Source organism: Ambystoma mexicanum, chromosome 3p, assembly GCF_040938575.1.
Source record: "Ambystoma mexicanum isolate Mex_15411 chromosome 3p, UKY_AmexF1_1, whole genome shotgun sequence".
NCBI lineage: Eukaryota > Metazoa > Chordata > Amphibia > Caudata > Ambystomatidae > Ambystoma > Ambystoma mexicanum.
In genome coordinates this window covers 738144593-738167387 of record NC_090925.1, presented here as the reverse complement: position 1 = coordinate 738167387, position 22795 = coordinate 738144593, and the positions used below count along the sequence as shown (strand labels likewise).

General features: G+C 48.0%; 1 protein-coding gene across 1 annotated transcript in view; it reads right to left on the bottom strand.

The window, feature by feature from the left end:
- The window catches only part of SRCAP (Snf2 related CREBBP activator protein), a 2075623-nt gene that overhangs the window by 1183832 nt on the left and 868996 nt on the right, over positions 1–22795 (bottom strand). The window contains exon 10 of the mRNA XM_069651627.1: positions 19638–19766. Within this exon, the coding sequence (XP_069507728.1) occupies positions 19638–19766 (129 nt within the window). The remainder of the gene's footprint in view (positions 1–19637; positions 19767–22795) is intronic.

The following is a 22795-nucleotide window of genomic DNA, read 5'->3' as shown; positions in this document are numbered from 1 at the left end:
TCTGTTCTTCATTGTCCATGAAATCATCTTCTTCCTCGAAGTCTTGTTCCTCCCCAGTGAGGTCATATACATCTTGGAAGTCTGAGGCTGTGTCCTGCTGGGGATCGACTAGCCTCGGATTTTTGGCCCTGGGGTCCTCCTGAGGCCCTTCTCTGGTCCTCTTGTGAGTTTGAGAGGCCTGGGTGCTCATGAACCTTTCCATCCTCTCCATACAGAGGTGGAGTCTTTCCATTGTTTCATGGGGTACCCCAGAGCGGTCTGGCGGGGGAAACATAGGGTTATCTAACTCGAAATGGCTCGACCTCTCCCAAAGCGTCGAGGAAAGTGTCCCGTCGCCCTCCGAAAAACCTTCAGGTGTGTCGGGAGACTCCCTGACTGAAGGGGGTAGTCCCTGCTTCCCTTCGGGCTTTTTCGGCGTATCCTTTAACTTATGCGTAACGCTCGACGTAATCTTCGGCGTACGCTTTTGGGCGTCGGCTACAGCGATCCTTGCTAAGCTATCGGCGACTCGCTTGTCGGCGACTCGTTTGTCGGCGGAAGCTTGAGTTTTCGACGCTATGGGTATCGAACGCTCTACGGCGGTCTGCGCTTTCTGTTGATGCGCACCGGCCGATGGTTTGGTGGCAGCGCCCTTGTTTGCCGAAAGCCCAGTCGCAGGTCGCGGCTGCGGTTGCGAGAGGGGCTTCGAACCCGAACGGTCCGAGGAGGCCGCCGGTGGAACCTGCGTCTCCTTGGGCGCTGAAGGTCTTTTCGACTTAGTCGAAGAAGAGCCGTGGGTTGTGTGTTTATGTGGATCTTTGTGTGCGTCTGTGTCGCCGGGGTGTTCATCCCCATAAGCAGGGCGTGAGCCGAGCCCGTCGGGGCCGGGGACAGACGACGAAGCGCGTAAGCGCTCCTTAGAGGGGGTTTCGACTTCCGTAGCGGAGGTCGTGTTATCGCGTTCCTCGTCACTGTCGGTGGTAGCAGCGGCGGGTGAACCTTCGGCCTTCGTAGGCCGCCCACCTTTTAACCCTTCGGTCTTTTAGAGTTTTAGGCTTAAGAAGCCGACAAGCCGCGCACCTTTCCTCCTTGTGATCGAGGGGCAAGCAGCGGTTACACCGTGAGTGCTTGTCCTTCCAAGTGAATTTGCCTTTACAAAGTGGGCAAAACCTAAACGGTGTCCTCTCCATAGCCGAGGCAATAAATCGCGATAAACACCCCAAGGGAAAGGAAGGGGAAAGGGAAAGGCATTCTCAGAAAAGACCCAGAGATGTCCCACGACCCCACTCTCCCTACTGTATATGGCCTGCGAGGCCAGGCCACGTGTTCGGCAGCGCCGAAGGATTTCTTCCGCTCGACCCTCCGTCGAAGATTCTTTTCGGCGGAGAACAGCTTACAACTGCGTCGAGGGAGGGATTATTAATATTAGAGAAAAAACGACCAAAGGTCGAGGAGTTGCAATGTCTCTCGAGGAGCTCCGCGTGAAGGCGACCACAAGCTGGGCGGAAAAAAACAATCTGAGGGACCTCGACGCGTGAGGGATTGTGGGTACAACGCACGTCACTATAGGGATAGTGTTTCAAACACGCCTTGTCGACGTCCCCTTTTCGACTACGAAAAACAAAATGCAATACTCCGCAGTGACCACTGGATGTCGGACCTATGCACAGCATGTGATTCTAAGCAGATTAACAAACATCAGAAATATATATATATATTATATATATATCTTATTTTGTAGGGTGTGATATTACATGCCAGTAGTCATTTTTCATATTGTTATGGCCATAAATAGAGAAGTATTTTTATAACAGATTGTCTGTGTGTGCTTGTTCTATGTACTCATTGAGGACCCCTTGCAGGCTCACCGCCTCTTGGACTTAGCCTTGACCACTTCCCTTGTTACCTTGAACTGGTTTGGCTACAGCTCCCAGAGCTGTTCCTTTCACAAAACTAGTTGAGACTTCTATACATCTGTCCACCAGACCAGAGTATAGAAAATCAGTCCTAACACTGGACACCACTAACCTGTTTAAATGGTACAGATCCACTCTATTGGTGAATGGAGTAACCCCCAGCCTGGTATTTGGAGCAGAAAAGGAGCCCTACTTCTAATCTGAAGGACGCTTGCTAAAGACCCAGAGGATTGCTGCCTATACAAATTAGTAATGCCCCAGCCTACAGCCAGAACTTCCCGTTACCTCTTCTGCAACTCGCAAAAAAAAAAAAAAAAAAAACTTGAAGTTGCCTTCCTCCTTTGGACAGGTAAGAACAACGGTTCCTGCACCAAAAGCCTACTATCGCAATTACTCCACGACCATTCTGTAGGCTGCCCATCTGCTGACAAGACCTCTGCTTACACGGGTGATTTCATGAGCAGGAGTTTAGACTGAGCAGATCTTTGGCTTCCAGCCAAGGATCACCACTGATGATGCTGTCAACTGTGAATTACATTCCTGGAGCCCGTTTCTCGCTGCCACCACGGGTCATGCCTGCTGGGCCCTTGACCGAGGTTTCCTTCCCGACTCCCACCTGCTAATTTCAATGGATTAACATCCTTTTGGGCATTTTCTGCCCTCTGCGCGTGGTTTCTCTCCCTGCAGCCCCGCTGCCTGAATCTCCCATAGTCCCGCCTCCCAGAACCTGGCTCGCGCCCTGATTGGCCATCCATCTGAAGGGCAAACACATAGGCCAAAAGACCTGCTCCTCATGGCCCACACACGCCATTTCGCTGATCCAGCACCAGGTGAGTGCCTCCTGACTCCACCTGCTAATTTCAATGGATAAACATCCCTTTGGGCATTTTCTGCGCTTGTCATGATTCGTCGTTTCCGCCCTTTCTGGACTTCATGGTCCAGCAAGCACTGCAACGTCATACCCGCTATTCTACCAACATGGCCGATACAATTGAGAAGCCACAAGACCTGCCATTTCCTAGAAAACAGGCACACCCCCGCGGCTCTGCGCGTCTCAACGCTACCTTTCCGAGTATCCGGCAAGTGCGTACCTAACTTTCCCTCTACTCCCGCGCTACTCCTCCTATAGTTAGCAGTTTCCAAATATCTTTCCTGGTATCTAATTGTGCTGCTCCTCGCGCTCCCGCCTGACTGTCCGCTAGTTCCTCTTCCTTCCAGGGCCTTCGGGCCGGTTCCTTCTGTCCTTGCATTCTGCCTTTTGCACTGTGCGAGTACCTCGACTCCTCCCTGGTTCCTAGACCCATCCCAGATTTAAGCTGGTGTCCGGTCTACACACTGGAGGCAGAGGATACCCGTCCGTTCCTGTACAAGTCCTGAACGCCCAGAAACAAAGACCGACCTCTGAGAAACAAGACTTCAAAGGACAAACAGGTGAGACCAGAGGCAGAGTGCGACAGCGCTCTCTGCGTGTGGTTTCACCCCCCGTGAAGCCATCCTTCCTGAATCTTCCATAGTCCCAAATCCAAGAACCTGGCTCGCGCCCTGATTGGCCATCCACCCGAAGGGCAAACACAGGCCAAAAGACCTGCTCCTCGTGGCCCAAACATGCCATTTCGCTGATGCAGCACCAGGAGAGTGTCTCCTGACTCCCACCTGCTAATTCCAATGGATTAACATCCATTTGGGCATTTTCTGCACTCTCTGTGTGTGGTTTCTCCCCCCCTGCAGCCCCGCTTCCTGAATCTCCCATAGTCCCACCTCCCATAACCTGACTTACACCCCGATTGGCCATCCACACCCTCATTAAGGACATTCCAGGGCAGCCAAGGGCCCAAGGCAAAGGGAGGCTCCAGAAAGTGTCTGCAGGTGTCGGCAGGGGAAGCCAATGAAGCCAGCAGTCAACAGACACCAACAAAAACTAAATGTGGCATGGGTGGGGTGTAGAGCCGCCACTCTACCTTACCTTTCCATAATGTAGACTGCCATAGACTTCCACCATGCATATCTAGAGAAATTTGTGACCACCAGCCTAAATCTACTCATGACTGGGCTGTAAATGTTGCCTTGCATTACATACTAACATACTTGCCAATGTTAACTAGTGCCACACCTAGAGAGAATTGTGAAGATTAACCTCCATTGCATCAAGATAGAAACGTGAATGTTACCATGTGCAACACTTGGATGGAATCATGATTGTTAGGCAGAATCCTGTGCAGTGCCCTTAGGGACCACTACACACAATTAAGACTACAAGTGGTAATACAAGTTCACCTTTGGTACAAGCCTGTACTACACTGTTAAAGTGGTAGCAGTAGCGGAGCAGCCAGACTTATCTCAAGAGTAAATGAGCAGTAGTAGAGATTACACAAAGGACCACAATTACTGTGACTCAAGCAAACACTGACTCAAGGTTTCAGGTAAAAAAATATAAGTACATTTATTTTAAACCATCTGTGATAAAACACTACACTTCTATAAATTCGAAACCACACGTAAAATACACTACACACAACCAATTCTACTTGTTCCAGCAAATTCAAGGAAGTACATTAGGATTTAACAGATCGATGTTGTGATACTAATACGTACCCGCGAATAGAAATGCTCACGAAGTTAAAACACACTTTGTACTTTAGAATTTCAAACAAGGGAAAAGTGAATACAAAAATCATAGGTAATACTTTTCCAAGGCAAGGAGACTCGAGGACCTATTCAAAGATATAGATTAAAGTCAAAAGGCCTGCGCCAGTGTCAATGGAGCAGATGCTCAGTTGCGGAGGATCACACGTTGAACACTTCGAGATTCGTGATGCCAAGAGTTCATAAAGATTGTCAAATGGAAGGAAAATCTTCGTGGAGGAAAAGGGTTCACCCTGATTCCGGCTGGTCAGACGGAGAGAATGATCAAATGTGCACAGTACCTTATTCCGTTGGAGAGCTGGTGCCACAGCAGTTGTTCCTAGTAGTTCCTGCAGACTCTTGGTTCCTGCGTCTTCAGTCAAGGGGACAAGAAGGACAACGTCTGGAGCAATCTGCACTACCCAAGGATGAGGCCAGCAGCAGCGAAAAAGACAACGATGAATAAAAGGTGCGCTCCTTTAAATCAGGAGAGGACTCTTCTGATGGCTATCCGGACCACTACAGCACAGCAGTGATTTCGACCCAGTAGAGGAGTCTCTGACTGAAGAAAAGACGAGCTGGTTGATCCCACCAGGCTCATGGGAAGAAGACTCCGGACTGGATCTTCTCTTAGTCGTTGAAGGGGTAGATGGCTCAGGACTGTAGCAGGGCTTCACCGGGACTCTAGTTTGCAGCAGCTGTCTTCTTCTCCTCCGTTTCTCTTCGGTTCCTTGCAGTTCCAGTGGCGACTCTACCTTCTAGCTCAAGAGACCTGCCTTTTATGCCAAAATCCCCCATTCACAGAGCCCAGACAACCACCTCAGCCAATCAACACAAAGTGCGACTTGGGTCTCCAAGGAGACCATGTGCAGGGGGTGACTACACCCCTCCCTCACATTCAGCCTACCTAGACACGCAGATGCCAAAGCAGGCCTTCTGGTCAGAAGCCCGCCAAAGGTCGGCGAACAAAGGAGACAAACCTGGTGTGCCGCGCAAAGAAAGACCCAAGAAGGATGTTAACAAAAAGAAATGGCGATTAAACCCAACCAGAGCCGAAATAAAAAGTATTTGGGCTAGCGGGTTTAAAGTTCGAGGCTACTAAAATAGCCTAAAACACTACCACGTTATGTAATATAATTGCGGTAGGAAAATTAGGGTAGATACCACTGCCACCAGCCAAGTCTTAATGTTAAGGGAGCAAAACAATGCTCCAGAAGGTACAGATAAAAAGGGCTAAGGATTAACCCTTTCCAATACTCCATGTAAGATGGGGTGTACTGGATCTGTGGTTAAATGACTATGTAAAGTTAATGGCAACTTTACCTTTTTCTGGGTGACAGTAGCCAGCCCCAGAAATGGAGTCAGTGGGAAGTCTAAAAGACAACCCTGTGACACTATACTGAAGGTGCTGTGTAACAAACAAAAGAGTGGGGCTACTGAAGTGGTGTACTCCAGAGTCCACAATCACAAAAACAGATAAAATACACATGGCAAAACACAGGTAAGAGTGGGGGAAAAGCTCACACTCTTACCCAGTGGAAAAAATAAACTCCAGAAATCCAGCAAAGCTGCTGGGGGACTCACTAGGTAAGGGAAATTAGCCATAGAATGAGAATTCTCCCTAACAATGATCATTGGCCTGCCGCACATCTAGATAGGATATTGAAGATTAGCAAGTGCCACACTCAGATGGAACAGTGAATGATGGCAAGCTTCACTCTTAGACATAATCGCAAGGACAGCAATGCCAATTAACCAATCCACTAACAATTTCACCCCTCTGCAATCACCTCTCAAACTCTAACCAAACGCAACCACAAGCCTACAACACACCAATCTGCACAAACCTCACTACACTGCAACAAAAAAACAAACCACACAGACTTGCACAACAGCACACAACGACTACCGACCGTAAAACACCCCAAGCCCAACCAACGGACCCACCGGGCTGAGGCTGCCAACAGCACATCACTGCTCTCTTGCACTTGTCCAGCTTATTCCCACTAACTCACCACCCCCCCTTCCCTTTTTTCAGAGCCAACCAGAGCGCCAGGGGACCAATCCTTTGGTAATAGTGCACGGTACAAATATCCTTTGACATGAACCCAATCAATTTGATGGACAATGGTGGTCCAATATTTTAGTGAGTGCCTCTGTGGTGCGTCTGTCCAGATGCAAGTCTGTCAGACATCCCAGATGTGATCCACAGAGCAGAACACCTTCAGAAGCCAGACACCATCTTTGTCCACTACACCCGAGAGCCCAAGACCCCCAGACAGAATCAACAATTGAAATCAGGGAGTATTTACCTGTAACTCCATTTTTCCAGCGTTGGTATCTCATGGATTCACCTGCTGTGAATATTCCCCGTCAGGCTGGGAAACCTCGGTTACTTTAGTATAGTAGTTTTCCAATGGAAAAACTTGACACCGTGGGTGTCCTATCGACGTCGTTATGGGTGCTTTAAGTCGCACCAGTGGGACGTCTAGAGTATAGCTCCGCCCCTGCAGCTTCACCTCAGATTTTAACCTCTCCAAAAATGGGATGTCCTAAGAGACTGTTTGACTGAAGGATAAGGCTGGCGGGGCAAGTGAATCCATGAAAGATACCAACGCTGGAGAAATGGAGTTACAGGTAAGAAACTACTCCCTTCTCCAGCATTGGAGCTTTCATTAATTCACATGCTCGGAATAGACTTTTTAGCAGTAAGAGCCTGGAGGTGCAAAACAGGCAAACACGTCATAAACGTAAGATATATCGTCAGAAAGAGAGGACATCACTTCAAATCAATACAAGAAAAAACAGGCATAGAGCCAAAACCACGGAAGCTGCAGGGATTTCCTTACTGGAACATGTGTTGGAGCACCGCTCGTCCCACCTGTACGTCCTCAGCATGCTGTTGATTCAGACAGTAGTGCCTGGTGAACGTGTGGGACACTGCCCACGTTGCTACCTGGAAAGTTTCTCTGATCGGTATGCCCACCCATAGAGCTGCTGAAGTCGCAGTCGACCTCGTTGAGTGAGCTCTGGGAGACTTGTTGGCTTTAGCGTGGCAGAAAGAAATAGTCGACGCCACCCAGAGTGAGATGCCTTGCTTAGAAATTGGCATCCATTTCTTGGAGGGGCCGAAAGCCACACAAAGTTGCTAGGATGCTCTGCACGACTTAGTGCAATCTAGATAGTACTTCAAAGCTCTTGACGTCAAGGGAATGCAAGGCTCTAACCGCTGAAGTCAAAGCATTAGGGAAAAAAGTCGGCAGGGCAATAGAAGTGTTTTTGTGAAAGTGTGATGGAATCTTCCAAATGAAGTGCAGATTTGTAGAGAGAAGAACCTTGTCCTTCAAGTAGCACTCATATGGAGGATCAATGCCCAGAGCCTGCAGCTCTGATATACGTCTGAAGGAGGTAATGGCCACGAGAAAAAATACCTTCCAATTGAGACATTTTATGGCAGCCATTGACATAGGCTCAAACGGTGGTTTCATGAGCGCTGAGAGCACAAGGTTGAGGCTCCAAAGGGGAGGGAACTTTTTTTTGGGGGGAAAAGTCCTGAACAGACTCTTGAGGGAGTGCTTAATCTGTCACTGAAAAGAGGCGTAGAATTCCTTTTTCGCGTGAATCTGGAAAGCGCTGCTAGGTGAACTTTGATAGACGAGCTTGCGAGACCATCCTTTGCTAACAGCAAAAGGTAAGGAAGGAGTTGTTGAGATTTCAATCGCAATGGCTGTAGATCAGGTTGTTGATAACACGAGAAACAGAACCTTTTCAACTTACGGGCGTATGATGCATTGGTAGACAGAGCCCTTGCCGCAGCCAAAATGCAGCAACAATCCCGAGATATATTTAGGTTGCTGATCTCGGATTGGTCAGGAGCCATGCAGCTACATTTGAGGGAGCCTGGGTTGTGATGCCACACCATGCCCCTGTTCTGAGATAGAAGACCTGGCTGGGAACCCAGGCGAAGAGGGTCGTCCTTCGCCAAATGAAGAAGGTCTGAGTACCAGGTGCCTGGGCCAGAAAAGGGCCACCAAAATGATTTTGCAGGGAACCCTGCGAATCATCTCAACTGTTTTCTTTTGTCAGGGGTGAAGGTGGAATCGCGTAAGCGAACATCCCCGTCCACAGAAGAACAAGTTACTTCTTACCTTGTAACGTTCTTTCGACGGGATGTTCCTCCAACGTATTCCTTATCTTAGATATCTCCTTCCAGCTCTGCTGGCCTCGGAACATTTTTCTCTAGAGGGCGCTGCGCGTCGACGTCCTCCGAGTCAATGTCCCTCGACAGCCGCCGTATCGACGTCATGCTGCCTATAAAGGCCGCGCGCAGCGTCCGTTGCTCAGTTCCGTGTTGTAGCCCACAGTATTTCTGTCTGGACTAGACTAATCACCCTGTAGGAGCGTAAGCTGCAACAACAAGGGAAGTAGAACTGCGGGGATGGATGGGAGGGTCGATAAGGAATACGTCGGAGGAACATCCCGTCGAAAGAACGTTACAAGGTAAGAAGTAACTTGTTCTTCGAAGGGATTGTGTCCTCCGACGTATTCCTTATCTTAGATAGGCTCCCATAGCAGTATTCTATTATTGGAGGATGGAGTACTGACTTCACGCTGTCTTCTATTGATGAATAGAGTGCAGTACAGCCCTTCCAAACCTAGTCTCTTGACTGGAGGAGGAATCCAAGTTGTAAAATCGTGTAAAGGTATGTACAGACGACCATGTGGCAGCTGCACAGATGTCTTTAACCGGCACACCTCTTTTGAGGGCCGATGAAGCTGCAATACCTCTGGTCGAATGAGCCCTATGGTTTTGAGGGGGCTCTTTCCCTGCCAGTTTATAACATTCCAAAATGGCTAGAATGATCCATCTGGGAATGGTCTGCTTAGTTATTGGTAACCCCAGCTTGTGACCTGTGTAACCTACAAACAGCTGGTCTGCCTGTCTTATCCTGGCTAGTCTACTGATGTAAAAACTTAAAGCCCTTCTAGGGTCCAGCCTGTGTAACCTCTCTTCCTCTTTCCCCGGATGGGGTGGAGGATAGAAAGATGGTAGGGTAATCTTCTGAGTGATATGGAATTCAGAAACCACCTTTGGGAGGAAATTAGGCTTCACTTGCAGGACAACTTTGTCTTTGTGAAAGATTGTATGAGGGGGTTTTACAAGAAAGAGCTTGTAATTCGCTCACCCTTCTAGCAGATGTAAGTGCTATTAATAAAACAGTTTTAAGGGAAAGGAATCTTAACGAACAAGAATGGAGTGGTTCGAAAGGTGTGCCCATCAGGAAAGTTAGGACCAAGTTTAAATCCCATAGGGGAACTTGGAATGGTCTTGGGGGATAAACATTGGTTAACCCCTTTAGAAACTATTACCAAGGGTAACTTGAAATAGGATGGTTCTTCCGCAGTGCGCTTAAAGATGGATAGCGCTGCAAGATAGCCCTTAATGGTGCCAACTTGAAGGCCTGAATTCGCCAAATAGAGTAGGAAGGACAAAACCATTGGTGTACCACATGAAAAGGGGTCGATATTCTGTTCTCTACACCAGCTGCAAAATCTGTTCCAACGGCAGCGGTATAAAGACTTTGTTGCTGGCCTCCTTGCCGAAAGCAACACCTCCATAACATCATCAGGGAGGTCCCAATCCTTGTACCTCAGCCTTTCAGAAGCCAAGAGTGACGGTTGAGGGTTTTGATGTCTGGATGGAGAACCTGACCTCCCTTCTGTGAGAGTAGGTTCTCTCTGAGTGGAAGGTGAATTGGAGGGCAGATGGACAAGACTAGAAGGTCCGGGTACCACGTTCTCCTGGCCCAATCCCGGGCAATTAGGATCATGGTTCTCCAGAATCTTCTCAACCTCCTGATCATTTGAGGAATGACAGGGATCGGTGGGAACGCGTACAGAAGCGGAAACTCCCAGTCCACTATGAACGCGTCTCCCAGAGCTCCTCTCGGGGGAAATTCCCTTGAGCAGAACAGATCGCACTTCCTGTTGACGCTGGTGGCGAACAGATCCACCTAAGGGGTTCCCCAAAGGGCGAAGATCTCTTGAAGGACTTCCTGAGCTAGTTCCCACTCGTGGGAGACTGTACTCTGCCTGCACAGAGCGTCCGCTGTCAAGTTCTTCTCTCCGGCTAGGTGAACTGCCGATAGAGAGATTCCTTCTTGGATTGCCCAAAACCAGAGCTGCATCGCCTCTCTGCACAGGGGTAGTGATCCTACGCCTCCTCTTTTGTTGAGGTAATGCATGGCCACCGTGTTGTCCGTCATTATCAGGACATTTTTCCCCTGTACAGATAGCAGAAAAGCCTTCAGCGCTAGTCTGATTGCTCTCAGCTCCAAAAGGTTGATGTGTAGTTTGGACTCCGGTGGAGACCAACGACCGCTGATGGTCAAGTCGTTGGCGTGGGCTCCCCACCCCGTGAGTGAGGCATCCGTGACTACTGTTATCTCCGGCCGGGGTTGCCAAAACTGTTCTCCTTTTAGAATGTTCTCCTGACAGGCCCACCACTGAAGGTCTCGAGCCACCCTGTCGGGAACCTGAAGAAGATCGGTCATTCTCCCTGAGAATTGTGACCACCGAGTCCTCAGTGTCCACTGGAGGGATCTCATTCTCAGGCGAGCCTCTGGCACTAGGAAAATGCAGGATGCCGTGAGGCCTAGCAACCTCAAAAAGTCGAAGGCTGGGAGACGTTGGGCATCTTGGAACTTGGTAACCCATCGGTAGAATATCTTGAGCCCTCACCTCTGGTGGCGAGGCTTTTCCCAGGGAAGTGTCCACGATCGCTCCTATGAACTGGAGTCTCTGGGATGGTATCATTTGTGACTTCTTTAAATTGAGGGAGAAGCCCAGTCTGTGAAGGGAGTGGCAAACGTGATTTAGCTGGATCTGAGCTTGTTCCCAAGATACAGCCCTGATCAACCAATCGTCCAGGTAGGGGTAGACGTGAATCCCTTCCCTCCTTAGACTTGCCGCCACTACCGACATTAACTTGGTGAAAACCCTTGGGGCGGAGGTCAGCCTAAATGGCAGCACTCGAAATTGGTAACGAGAGTTGCCAATTGCGAACCTCAGGTATTTCCTGTGTTTGAGAAGGATAGGCACATGGAAATAAGCGTCCTGAAGGTCCAGAGATACCAACCAGTCCTGGAACTGAAGGGCCTGAAGAATCTGAGAAAGAGTGACCATCTTGAATTTGTCTTTCCTGAGGAATTTGTTCAATTCTCGCAAGTCCAAGATGGGTCTCAGTCCTCCGTCTTTCTTTGGAATGAGAAAGTAAGGGGAGTACCAGCCCTTGTTCCTCTCCGCTACAGGTACCGGTTCTATGGCAACTTTCTCTAGCAGGTCCAAAATTTCCTGCAAGAGGAGCGGATCTGGAGCTTTCTGAGAGCTGATCCCCGGTGGATGACTGAGGTATGCGTAGGAAAGGCAGGCAGTAACCTTGGGCAACTGTTTCCAATGCCCAAGCATCTGACGTGATAGCCTGCCATTCCGCCAGATGTTGAGTCAACCTGCCTCGTACAGGTTGACTTTTAAGGGAAGTCCTCAAAGTGGTTTTGGGGCTGCTGATGCAGATGCCGATGGTAAAGAGGCACCTGCTGTTGCTGCGGCTTTTGAATATCTACCCCGTCCACCTCGGGTAGTTCTTCTTTGTCCCCTTTGAGCCGGTCGTCCTCTACCTCTTCCGAATGCGGAGTAGAAGCGAAAGGACTTGCCCCTCGCAGAGGTTCCAATGGGACGAAAAGGTGTCTGACGGATTGCAGCGCCTAGGGATTTTGCTGCTGCTTTTGAAGTTTGCAGTTTCTCTAAACTGTCATCCGCCTTTTTCCCGAACAAAGAAGAGCCATCGAATGGCATGTTCAAGAGCCTGGCTTGCACATCTGGGGCAAAACCAGACTTTCTCAACCAAGCGAATCTCCTGGTTGTTTTACTTGCCGGCATTGCTCTGCTGATACGGTCAGCCGAATCAATGCCTGTCTGGAGGGATTCGCACATTGCGTCTTTACCGTCCTGTATGATATTCAGGAACGCCTCCCTTTCTTCTCCCTCCGGGATGCAGTCAGCCGCTGTAGAAGCACACTCCCAAAGTGTATGGCTGAATCTAGCAAGGGTGCAAGTAGCATTAACAGAGTTTAACGCTATGCTACATGCCGAAAAAGCTTTCTTTGCCATAGCATCATATTTTTTATCGTCCCTGTCCTGTGGGACGGTAGGGTAAGCAGTCTTGACATCAGTAGAAGATGCTGCCTGTACCACCAGACTTTCTGGGGATGGGTGTTTTGACAAGAACTCCGGGTCTGTAGAGGATACCCTGTATTTTGTAGACAGTTTTTTATTTACTGCCGGGACGACATCTGGGGTTTCCCAGTTCGTCATAATCTTCCTCTGAAGAGCTTTATGAAAGGGCACTACAGGATCCTCCTGTGGGCCTTTGTCAAGAATATCCATGAGGTCATCTTGTTGGAAAGACTGTGAAGGTGCAGACCACCCCATAAACTCTGTGATCCTGGCCATTAAGGCTCTATAGGGGGTTTCAGCATGCTGCCCCGGGTCTGGCCTAGCAAACTCCACCTCAGGGGAAGTGTCCAACCCACTTGCCTCATGAAATGAATCATGAAGATCCTTTAACCTGTGTTCTTCAGAGGATAATTCCTCTCTAACTGGGGTTGCAGGTCCCTGCAACTCAAATGTGTCTTCTTGTTCAGACAATTCACCCTCTTCCATAATTGAGGACATAGTTCTCAATTGTTCTGAACTCATAAAGGGTGTAAACCCCATCACCAAGGCAGAGGGTGCCAAACTTGTCATAATCGGCCTCGAAAACGTCGATGTCGTCGACGCCGAAGGCTTCGGGCGTGGCGTCGAAAACAAAGGCGGAGGCCTCCATGACCTCGACAGAATTGGGATTCTGCTCGAGGAAGTCGACAACCTCGACGCCATCGTCATCGAGGACCTGGGGATAGCCACTGAGTGTGTAGTAACCGTGACATTTCTTGGCGTCAACGCCATTGTCGAAGACACTGGCGTCGACGGAACCTTTGTCGACGACGTCGACGGAACCTTCGAAGAAGGTTTTGAGGTCATAGCCTTACTCAAGGGTTCGAGACGCGCTCGAGAAGTTTCCTTCGCCGGGTACTGCGACTCGCGGCATTTTTGACCTTCGGGTCTTTCGATCAGAGCATCGCTCTCGGCAGTCTTCGAGGGGGTCGAGGCCGCTTTCTCGAAGACGCACATCATACTTTTGCGGAATTCCTCCCGTTCAGCCCGGGAACTATGTTTCGTGGGGCAAGGGATTCTCTTTGGAGAAACAGAGGAAGAGGAAGACGGAGAAGGGGATCTTCGACGTCTCCTCTTCGAGTGCTTCGATCTCGAGGAGTGATGGGACCCACTCCGAGACCTGGAGCGCGAATGGTGACGAGGAGACGAATGTCTCGACTTCGTCGAGGAAGAAGCAGCTTTAAAAGTCTTACCTTTCTCCAGCTTCTCCCTACGCTCCATCAGGGCCTTAGCTGTCATGGACATACAGTCCTCGCACTCCGAACAATGGTGTTCAGCTCCCAAAGACCACAGACAAACTCTGAGGGTCAGTCAGCGACATCTTTTTCCCATAATCTCTGCATTTTTTGAAGCCGGACCGAGGAGTTGTCGTTTCCGACGAAGAAGCCATAGAGTACGGATCGAATATCTCGAGGTAAATAGGATAAACCTGACAAAACTGAGCAACAGTATTCCGAGGAACTGAGTAAGCGCAGAAAAACGGAACTGAGCAACGGATGCTGCGCGCGGCCTTTATAGGCAGGATGACGTCGACGTCGATACGGCGGCTGTCGAGGGACATCGACTCGGAGGACGTCGACGCGCAGCGCCCTCTAGAGAAAAATTTTCTGAGGCCAGCAGAGCTGGAAGGAGATATCTAAGATAAGGAATACGTCGGAGGACACAATCCCTTTGAAAAGAGAATGCATCCCCCACTGGAGTCTGGATAAGGAACCCTGCTAGCAAACCGACGGCACTGCTTGTTCTCAGGGCTGGCGAACAGGTCCAAAGGCGGAGTGCCCAATCTCTCGAAAATGCCTGCCATCTGGGAGGAGTTCAGTTCCCATTCGTGCAGCTGAGAAGAGCGCCTGCTGTGGGAATCTGCCGGTATGTTTTGAATACCTGGCAGGTGGGAAACCAGGATCCAAATTCTGTGGGGTAAGGCCCAGTGGCGTATGGTTTGGGCTTCCAGGGTAAGGATACGCAAGTGGGTCCTTCCCCCCTGCTTGCACAGGTAGAACTTGGTTGTGGTGTGGTCAGTGAGAATCCTTCCCACCGAGCCCTGAATGAGGGGAAGAAACAACTAACACCCAGAGTACCACTCTCAACACTAGGACGTTGATATGCAGTGAGACCTCCGTGGGAGACCATAGGCTCGGAATAGACTTGTAACTGGTCGAGATAAGCACCCCATCCGGTCTGCGAGGCGTCTTAACACAATAGTGAATCGAACATTTGGTTCCACGAGGGGCATGCCCTGCTCGATGTTGACAGGATGAGTGCACCACTGTAGGTTTTCTGCAAGAGATCGAGAAATCACCTTGTCCGACCAGGAGCCCTGGATCTGGGAACCACCTGGAAGTGAGAAATTCCTGCGCCGGCCGCATAAAGAGACGGCAATTGGGAATGAGCAGGATGCATCATGACATGGTGCCGAGGAGAGACATGAACTAAATTTTTTTTTGATATTTTGACTTTGGACTTTGTTTTCGATTTTATGACTATAAACCAACGGAATTAGCAAATGTTTGAGAATTTTCCCTAAAAATAGGGATACAAGCAGTACAGGCATTCCGAATGACCATCCCAGTCGTAGACATTCTTGAGGCCGCAGGTCGCACACAGCCAGAATAAAGACTTCCTAGGACCAGAGGATGACATAACGGGAAAACCACCTTTCTCGGACGAAAGACTGGAAAACAGCGAACGCCGACATCAAGAAACCTAAGTTTGCACACGAAAAAGACAAATTCTCTGGGGAGAATTCTAGGTTATCCCAACAGTTTGGAAGACGGTTGGAATCTGGGAGGAAGCAGCGGGGGCGGAGTTATAGTCTCGTCATCCCATTGATGCGGCCTAAAGCACCCATAACAACATCGAAAGGACACCAAGGTGTCGAAGTTTTTATTATAGGATAACTACTATACTAAAGTTACTGAGGTTTGCCAGCCAGACGGAAAATATTCACAGCATGTGAATCCATTAAAGATCCAATGCTGGAGAAGTGTCCTTGCCAATTCTGGGTGCCTTATGCGGTCACCTAGATAATCTGAATGGGGGTACACATTTACTTTTCCTATTTCAGACACCCCCTTTACCACATAGGTTTTGCACAAACTCAAAATCCACTCCTTAGTGCTACTCTTTCCTTGGGGTGATCTGAGATCTAGTCAAGGGTCTACCGCCGTGGGTAAAACCTTGTGTAATGGGACAGGGAGCGTACACCTACAATATATGACATACCATTTTTCAATTGCTTTAAAAAGATGGTTTATACTCGCATCTGCTTTGGCAGCACATAGCCAAGGGAATTTTTGACTTCCTACCACCCCCTCAACCACTCCAGGAACGTACATGGATATAGACTGAGGCAAAGAATAACTCACTTACCTGAGAGGGAGGTTGTAATATACTGTGTTATATTGCCACCCTACTGTTACAGTGTGCATTGCTTCCGTGAACTGCTTCTAACAATGTTGTAGGGTAAAGTGTTATCTATTTCCTTTGGAATTGCCAACAGTACATATAGGCACGTTTTGGAATGTAAAGTATGCTTTGGTTTTCACTAATAAAGTCAATTTGTTAACTTGCATGCATTCCTTCTTTACTTGCATGTCTCTAGTTAGTGTTACATATACTTCTACAAGACCCTGAAGTCTGCTGAACTGTTCTGCCTATGTAAACATGAGAGTTTGGCTAGATCCGTTGTCTATAGCCTATTTCATCAACTATGTTTGTCTCTCAGGTATTTGTAGACCCAGTCCTTTGGGATGTTTCCAACCGCTTCGCCAGGCACTGATGGATGGCATTAGTTGTCCAATGTACATATTTAGTAGTCCTGCTTAACAATTTTTTGAGGGCAATTGCTTTTGTTTTGAACCAGTCCTGACTTTTTACAAGGAAGCAAATCCGTCAGCATTCCAGCTGGAGTTGGCCCGACTTCAAGTTTCTTCAGGCTGCAGACAATCTAGGAATGCGATTTCACAAGGATCTGCTGAATATTTATGAGATTCAAAGACCACAAAAAGAAGGGGATACTTGTGTGAAATACGTGAATTAATCCATTCGGGAGCCGAGTGGCTAGGTTGATGTTTGACTAATATGGAGGCTGCCATAATGGACTCCCAAAGAGCCCACATGGCCAGAACCACCATTTTGAGCCTACCTCGTGGGCATCTAGACAAAGGGAAGTAAGTCCTAGAAAACAAAATATCTGTGAGCAGGATTTAAAAAGAAAACATTGGTACCCCAATGGCTACCAAAAAGGGTGCATTGGGCTACCAATGCAGTAAAATGCCTTGAACTCATGGTGAAGTCAAAATTAAAGCACAGCCATCGCCAACCTATTCCCTAAAACCAGATTAGTGACACAATCGCTATAGGGCAGAAATTGGGCGCTTGACAGTAGCCCTTGGACTGGGAACCAAGACCATGTACCTTACACACCACTAAGTTAAGTAACCAAAAAAGACAGCAGGAAAAAACAAAATGTTGATGAACCCCAAAGAGAGACCATAGACACTCCAAAATAGGAATTCTGGCTTGACAGTATTCCTCGCAAGGAATCATTACTCTCCAGGATGAGACAGTGATAATATAGTAGCTAAAAGCAAATACACGCAAGAAGCCATTTTAATATGCATGAGGATAATACGGAACTTGGAACATACAGATAAAATTAGGATAACAAGATACATTTCCAGTCATTGGACCCAACACTCCAGGGAACCAAGGGCAACCCTGGAAAAACATCTATTTCCAGATAAGAACATGTAAAAAGCAATTCAGAAAGTTTCATGTAAATGCAGGAAAACATATATAAACAGGTTGCATTTCTGAACAAAATGCAGCTGAAAACGTTGGTTCCTGGCAGGTCCTGCAGATCTCACTGTTCCTGAGCCTCAGTCTTGGGGACAAGAGGGAGGACGTCGGGGGACTCCTGCACTGCACGGGATCGTCGAAAAAGCAAACAAGATGGAGTCACTTCAGTTCCGGTAGCTGTAGATTCAAGCACACAAGCTGGTGTCCCTCTCCTATGCAATTCGGACCTGCAGCAGGGCTTCACCGGGCAAACCAATGGTCCAGGAATTGCAGCAGCCGTCCTCTTCCAGCTTTTCTTCGGTGCTTTCGTTCCAGTGGTCGACTCTGCTTTCCAGTCCAAGAGACTTGCCTTTTAAACAGTTCTCTCCCTTTCAATCCAGCCTAGCTGTCACTCACCCAGAGGGGTGGCTGTCCTTGCCGGACAGTCAGCCAGCCAATCACGCCAGAGTGCATTTGGGTCTCCTAGGAGACCAAGCACAGGGAGTTTCAGGCACCTCCCTCACTTCCTGCCCACCCCAGACACTCAGGTGCCAGAGGCGGTCTTCAGTCCTGAAGCCCGCCAAAGGCACACAAAGGGACCAAACCTGGTTTGGCGCGCAGAGAGAAACACTAGAAGGACCTTTCCAAACAGAAATGGCGAAAAAAGAAGACCAGGACCTGTTGAAACAAAGGGGCTTAAGGCACCATCATCTTGAAAAACATGGCTCCCTTCATTTATAGCTACCAGTGATCGTGGTCGGGAAAAATCATGGTAGTTGTAAAACCACTAACACCAGCCTTTTCAATAGGAAAGGGTAGCATTTGACTACTACATGAGTAGTTAGACACAGGGGTAACTATGTAACCCCCCCCCCTCCAGCACTCCATTGTAAGATGGTGTTTGCTGGGTCTAGAAATTTGGAAAGACTAGTAAAGTCAATTTCATTTTACATTCTCTGTGAAACAGTAGTTTATCCCAGAGAAGATATTTAAACCTGTGGGAAGTCTAAAAGACATCCCTGTGTCACTGCACTGAGGGTGCTGTGTAACACACATGAAAATATGCCTATGGAGTTATCTTAAAACCCCATAATCAAACACAAGTGTAAAACATACATCAAAATACATGAAAGAGTGGGAAAAAAGGCTCACTCTTTCCAGGTAAAAAGAAAATCAAGTCCTCAAGATCCAGCAAAGTTGCTGGGGGTCTCTAAGGTTAAAATTAATTAGCACATTAATGAGAATTCTCCCTAACACTCAGCAGCTAGTACTCACGGTCTTTGTTACAGAAAAGTTGGCTCCAGGAAGGCAAAACAACGCAGTGATTACAACTCTTCTTTTACAAGATGATTTAAGGTATCCATTCACACAGGGACTTGAAACCCAGACCAACCACTATCTAGATAGCCAAACAGAAGAATAATCGCCCTTTCTTGGAGTGGGACCACACCAGGCAGAAGTGAAAGGCACACCAGAGGTGGTTCAAGAGAACAGATGAAACCAGTCAAGCAGGTTGCAGAGGCTTGAAGGACAAAGACAAAGACAAACCACAAGCAAAGGACAATGATTAAGAGAATTGTGTTGGCGAGATAATGAGGTGCGGTAGTGGAGTCCTACCACAATTCCATGCTACAGCAGCTTCCAACACCAATGCGCAACACAGGTGGTAAAGAAAGGAAGTGCCAGTACAACAGTGAAGAGAAACATCCCAGCAAGGGAAGCATGATCCAGCCAACGAGAACCACCAGCAGGAGGATAAGGACAGATCGGGAAGGACGTCCAGCAGCTACAAATCCTGAGCTAAGCCCAGGAGAGTGTCCAGTCAGTATGGCCAGAAGTTTTCATTAAAAAAGTAGAAACAGGCTCTTCACAATGAATATCCCACCAGCAGATAGGTAAATTCACTGTCCTTCTGAAAATGCAAACAGCAAGTAGTGCAGGTACAGGGCCCTACTTTAGATAGTGATCCAAACTCCCTCAAGCTAGGTTCAAACTTGATCAAATGCCCATGATGAGAGGGCCAAACATTGTTACTCATTTCCGTCAGAAGTCCTACTGCACACTTACCAGATTGAATGCTATCTACTTCTTCCTCAGACTGTTCTGAATCCAAAGATGTTAATATCGATGAACTCTCAGAGTTTTCTGCTTGCAACTCTGTGTAGCGCCGCAACAATTGAGCAATCGGCATCTCTCCTAGGGAGGAAAGAGAGGCATTTAAAAGAAAGTGGATAGTGGTCTAATTAACCATGTAGCGGTTGGTAGTCGCACATTCCGCCATGAAAAGAGAAAGTGGTAAGATTCAGGTATGAAACATTCCAGCAGGACTGTGCACTTGCTCATCAAGTGTTGTAGTGTATCACCCAAGTCAAACTCCAATAGAAATACACCAACACTTCCTATCAAATACTCAAAGCGCGGCCATTAGACGTTGCAAAAGAATTACATACCTATACGTATTCCAACACTGGTAGCTTTTATAGATGCACATGCTTGAATAATAATTACCTGTCGTCAGGATGGGAACCCTCTGTTGCTTTGTTCATAGCAGTAAACAAAGAGAACATAATAAAATCCTTAAAATCTAGTTTATAAGCAGTTTTTAGGACCTTAACGCTGAACAATGCAGTAGCAGGCTTTGGCTCCTCACAGGGATGCAAAACTTCTGACTTGGGCCCAGTCCTGTGTATAAAGATACTAAGTCCTGCTTTGTAGGGGAGGTGGATGTAAGGCTAAATACGTAAACGTGCACAAATGGTAACCAACTGTTGAAAGGGAAGAAATCCGTTTTTTGGTGATCTACAGTCTCATTCAATTGAAACCCAAAACAAATCAGTTACTTACCTGAAGCTGTAGTTAAATAAATTCACACCACAATTATTTTCTCGCTGTCAGACTGGGAATATCCCGGTGTAGAACAAACTATAGCAATACATTGCATGCATAATCCATTGAGTGGTTTCAATTCATAGCATCGCTACACCATTTTGGTTCTTTTCAGCCTTAACTAAAGTAGTGGAGAGGCTTTCGCTCCACTCAGAGCAGACATTTCAGATTCAAACCTTTAGTCGTGTGACTGAAGTCACTGTTCATTGCAGAATCAACAGGGAGGTAGGCAGGCCACAGGTGAATCTGTGAAAATATCCCATGGTCTGACCACGACCTAGTTCGAGTTAAATTGGGTGTCCCCCCGGTGGTCCAGAGCAAATCACGGTGGATATGTAATGACTCCCTGCTAATGGATAGGGAACTGAGGCAGTCCCTTTTGGCCTCAATTATTGAATTTTTTCTTTTAAATGACACTGGGGAAGTGGAAATTAGATGTGTGTGGGACACGTTTAAGGCCACAGTCAGAGGTATCCTGATGTAGATGGGAGCCAAGAGAAAGGAGGACAGGTCTAGAGAGGAGCTCAAGTTGAGGGAGCAGATTTTTGCTATTCAGCCGTGGGGGTAAGTTGAAATCACAGATGGGCCCAGACAAACGCGAGAAACTCCAAAATCTTAGGGCGAAGTTGCCCGCCCTCCTTGTGGGTCAGACGGAGAAAAAGCTTGCGTTTCTGAAGCAGCGCTATATGGAGAAAGGGGAGAAAGCGGACAAGATCTTGGCCTGGCGGCTGAGGGAACTTCGTAAAAGTAGGCGAGTTCATTTTATTTCTGGTCAGACGGGTGAAAAACTGCTAAGTGACAACCAAATAGCGGAACAGTTTAAGCAATATTACGAACGGCTTTATACCTCTGAATACACTAGGGACAGAGCGACTCTCTCCCGATCCCTTGTCTCGCTCGAGAGAGCTCTGCCTCCTTGGACCTTCCCATCTCGCCCCAGGAAGTGACTGATGCTATTTCTTCTTTGAAGAGTGGTACAGCTCCAGGGGATGATTGATTCACTGTCCGGTTCTTCAAAACAGTCCAGTACATGTTGGCCCCTTTTTTTGGCTAATGTGTATAATAACGCCCTGGACACTGGTTGCCTCCCCCCTTCCATGATGTCGGCTCTCATTGTGGTTATACCGAAGGAAGGGAAGAATCCATCACCGTCAGTCCTACAGACCCATTTCACTTCTTAATGTAGATGTTAAAATATTAGTCAAGCTCCTAGCGAATAGACTGTCTAAATTCCTCCCCTCTTTGCTCCACGGAGATCAAGTAGGCTTTGTCCCCGGACATCAGGGCTCGGGCAATATTAGGAAAACATTGGGCCTTATGTATGAGTTGTCCAAGTGGGAGTCAGATGCTTACTTCCTCTCCCTGGACTCTGAAAAGGCCTTTGACCGCATAGAGTGGCCATATATGGGGAAAGTGCTCCGTAAGATGGGTTTCGGTGACACATTTTGTGGGTGGGTGGGTTTCAACCCTGTATAATGGTCCCTCCGCGCGGGTACTAGTTAACGGTTGTACTTCTCCGGGCTTTTTGCTTTCTACAGGAACTCGCAAGGATGCCCTCTTTCCCCCCCTCTTGTATGCTCTGGCAATGGAGCCTTTTGCCATCGCGGTCAGAAAGGACGGAGGGGTTACGGGGGGTACGGTGTGGGGATTGTGAATTTAAATTGTCCCTTTTCGCAGACAATATCTTGGTGTATCTGTCTGGGATTCACGACTCCCTCCCACGGTTGTTAGATTTAATTCGTTGTTTTGGTGCGTTCTCTGGGCTTAAAATTAATGTATCCAAATCCTGCATTATGCCTATGGGTAGGCTAGACCAAGAGATTAGTGGCAGAACAGAGGTGCTAGGGATGAGGATAGAGCGTTAGTACTAGTTACCTGGGTACCAATATACCTAGGGATCTGCCAAGTTTTTTAAAGACTTGGTTAAATGGGCTCCTCTCACACTATCCTGGTTCGGGCGTATGGTTTCTGTGAAAATAAATATTCTCCCCCAGCTCCTTTATCTCTTTTCGTCACTTCCCTGTACCATTCGGGACTCTTTCTTCAAATCTCTTCGATTTTGCCTTGTTTCGTTTGGGGTGGTAAGAGGGCTAGAGTGAAATTCGATACCTTGACCCTTTGAAAGGCGCTCGGGGGGGTTTGGCCTACCGGACATTAAACAGTATTACAAAGCAGCTCAGCTGCGGGTGATGCTGGAGCATCTTAGGGATGACCTCAGGACGTACTGGACATACGTTGAGGATGTACAGGTCCATCCATACAAGGTCAGGGATTTACTCTGGGCCCCTCCACGCTCCTTACCAGCGGTTGCTAAATCCCATCCAATCCTGTCAGTTCTT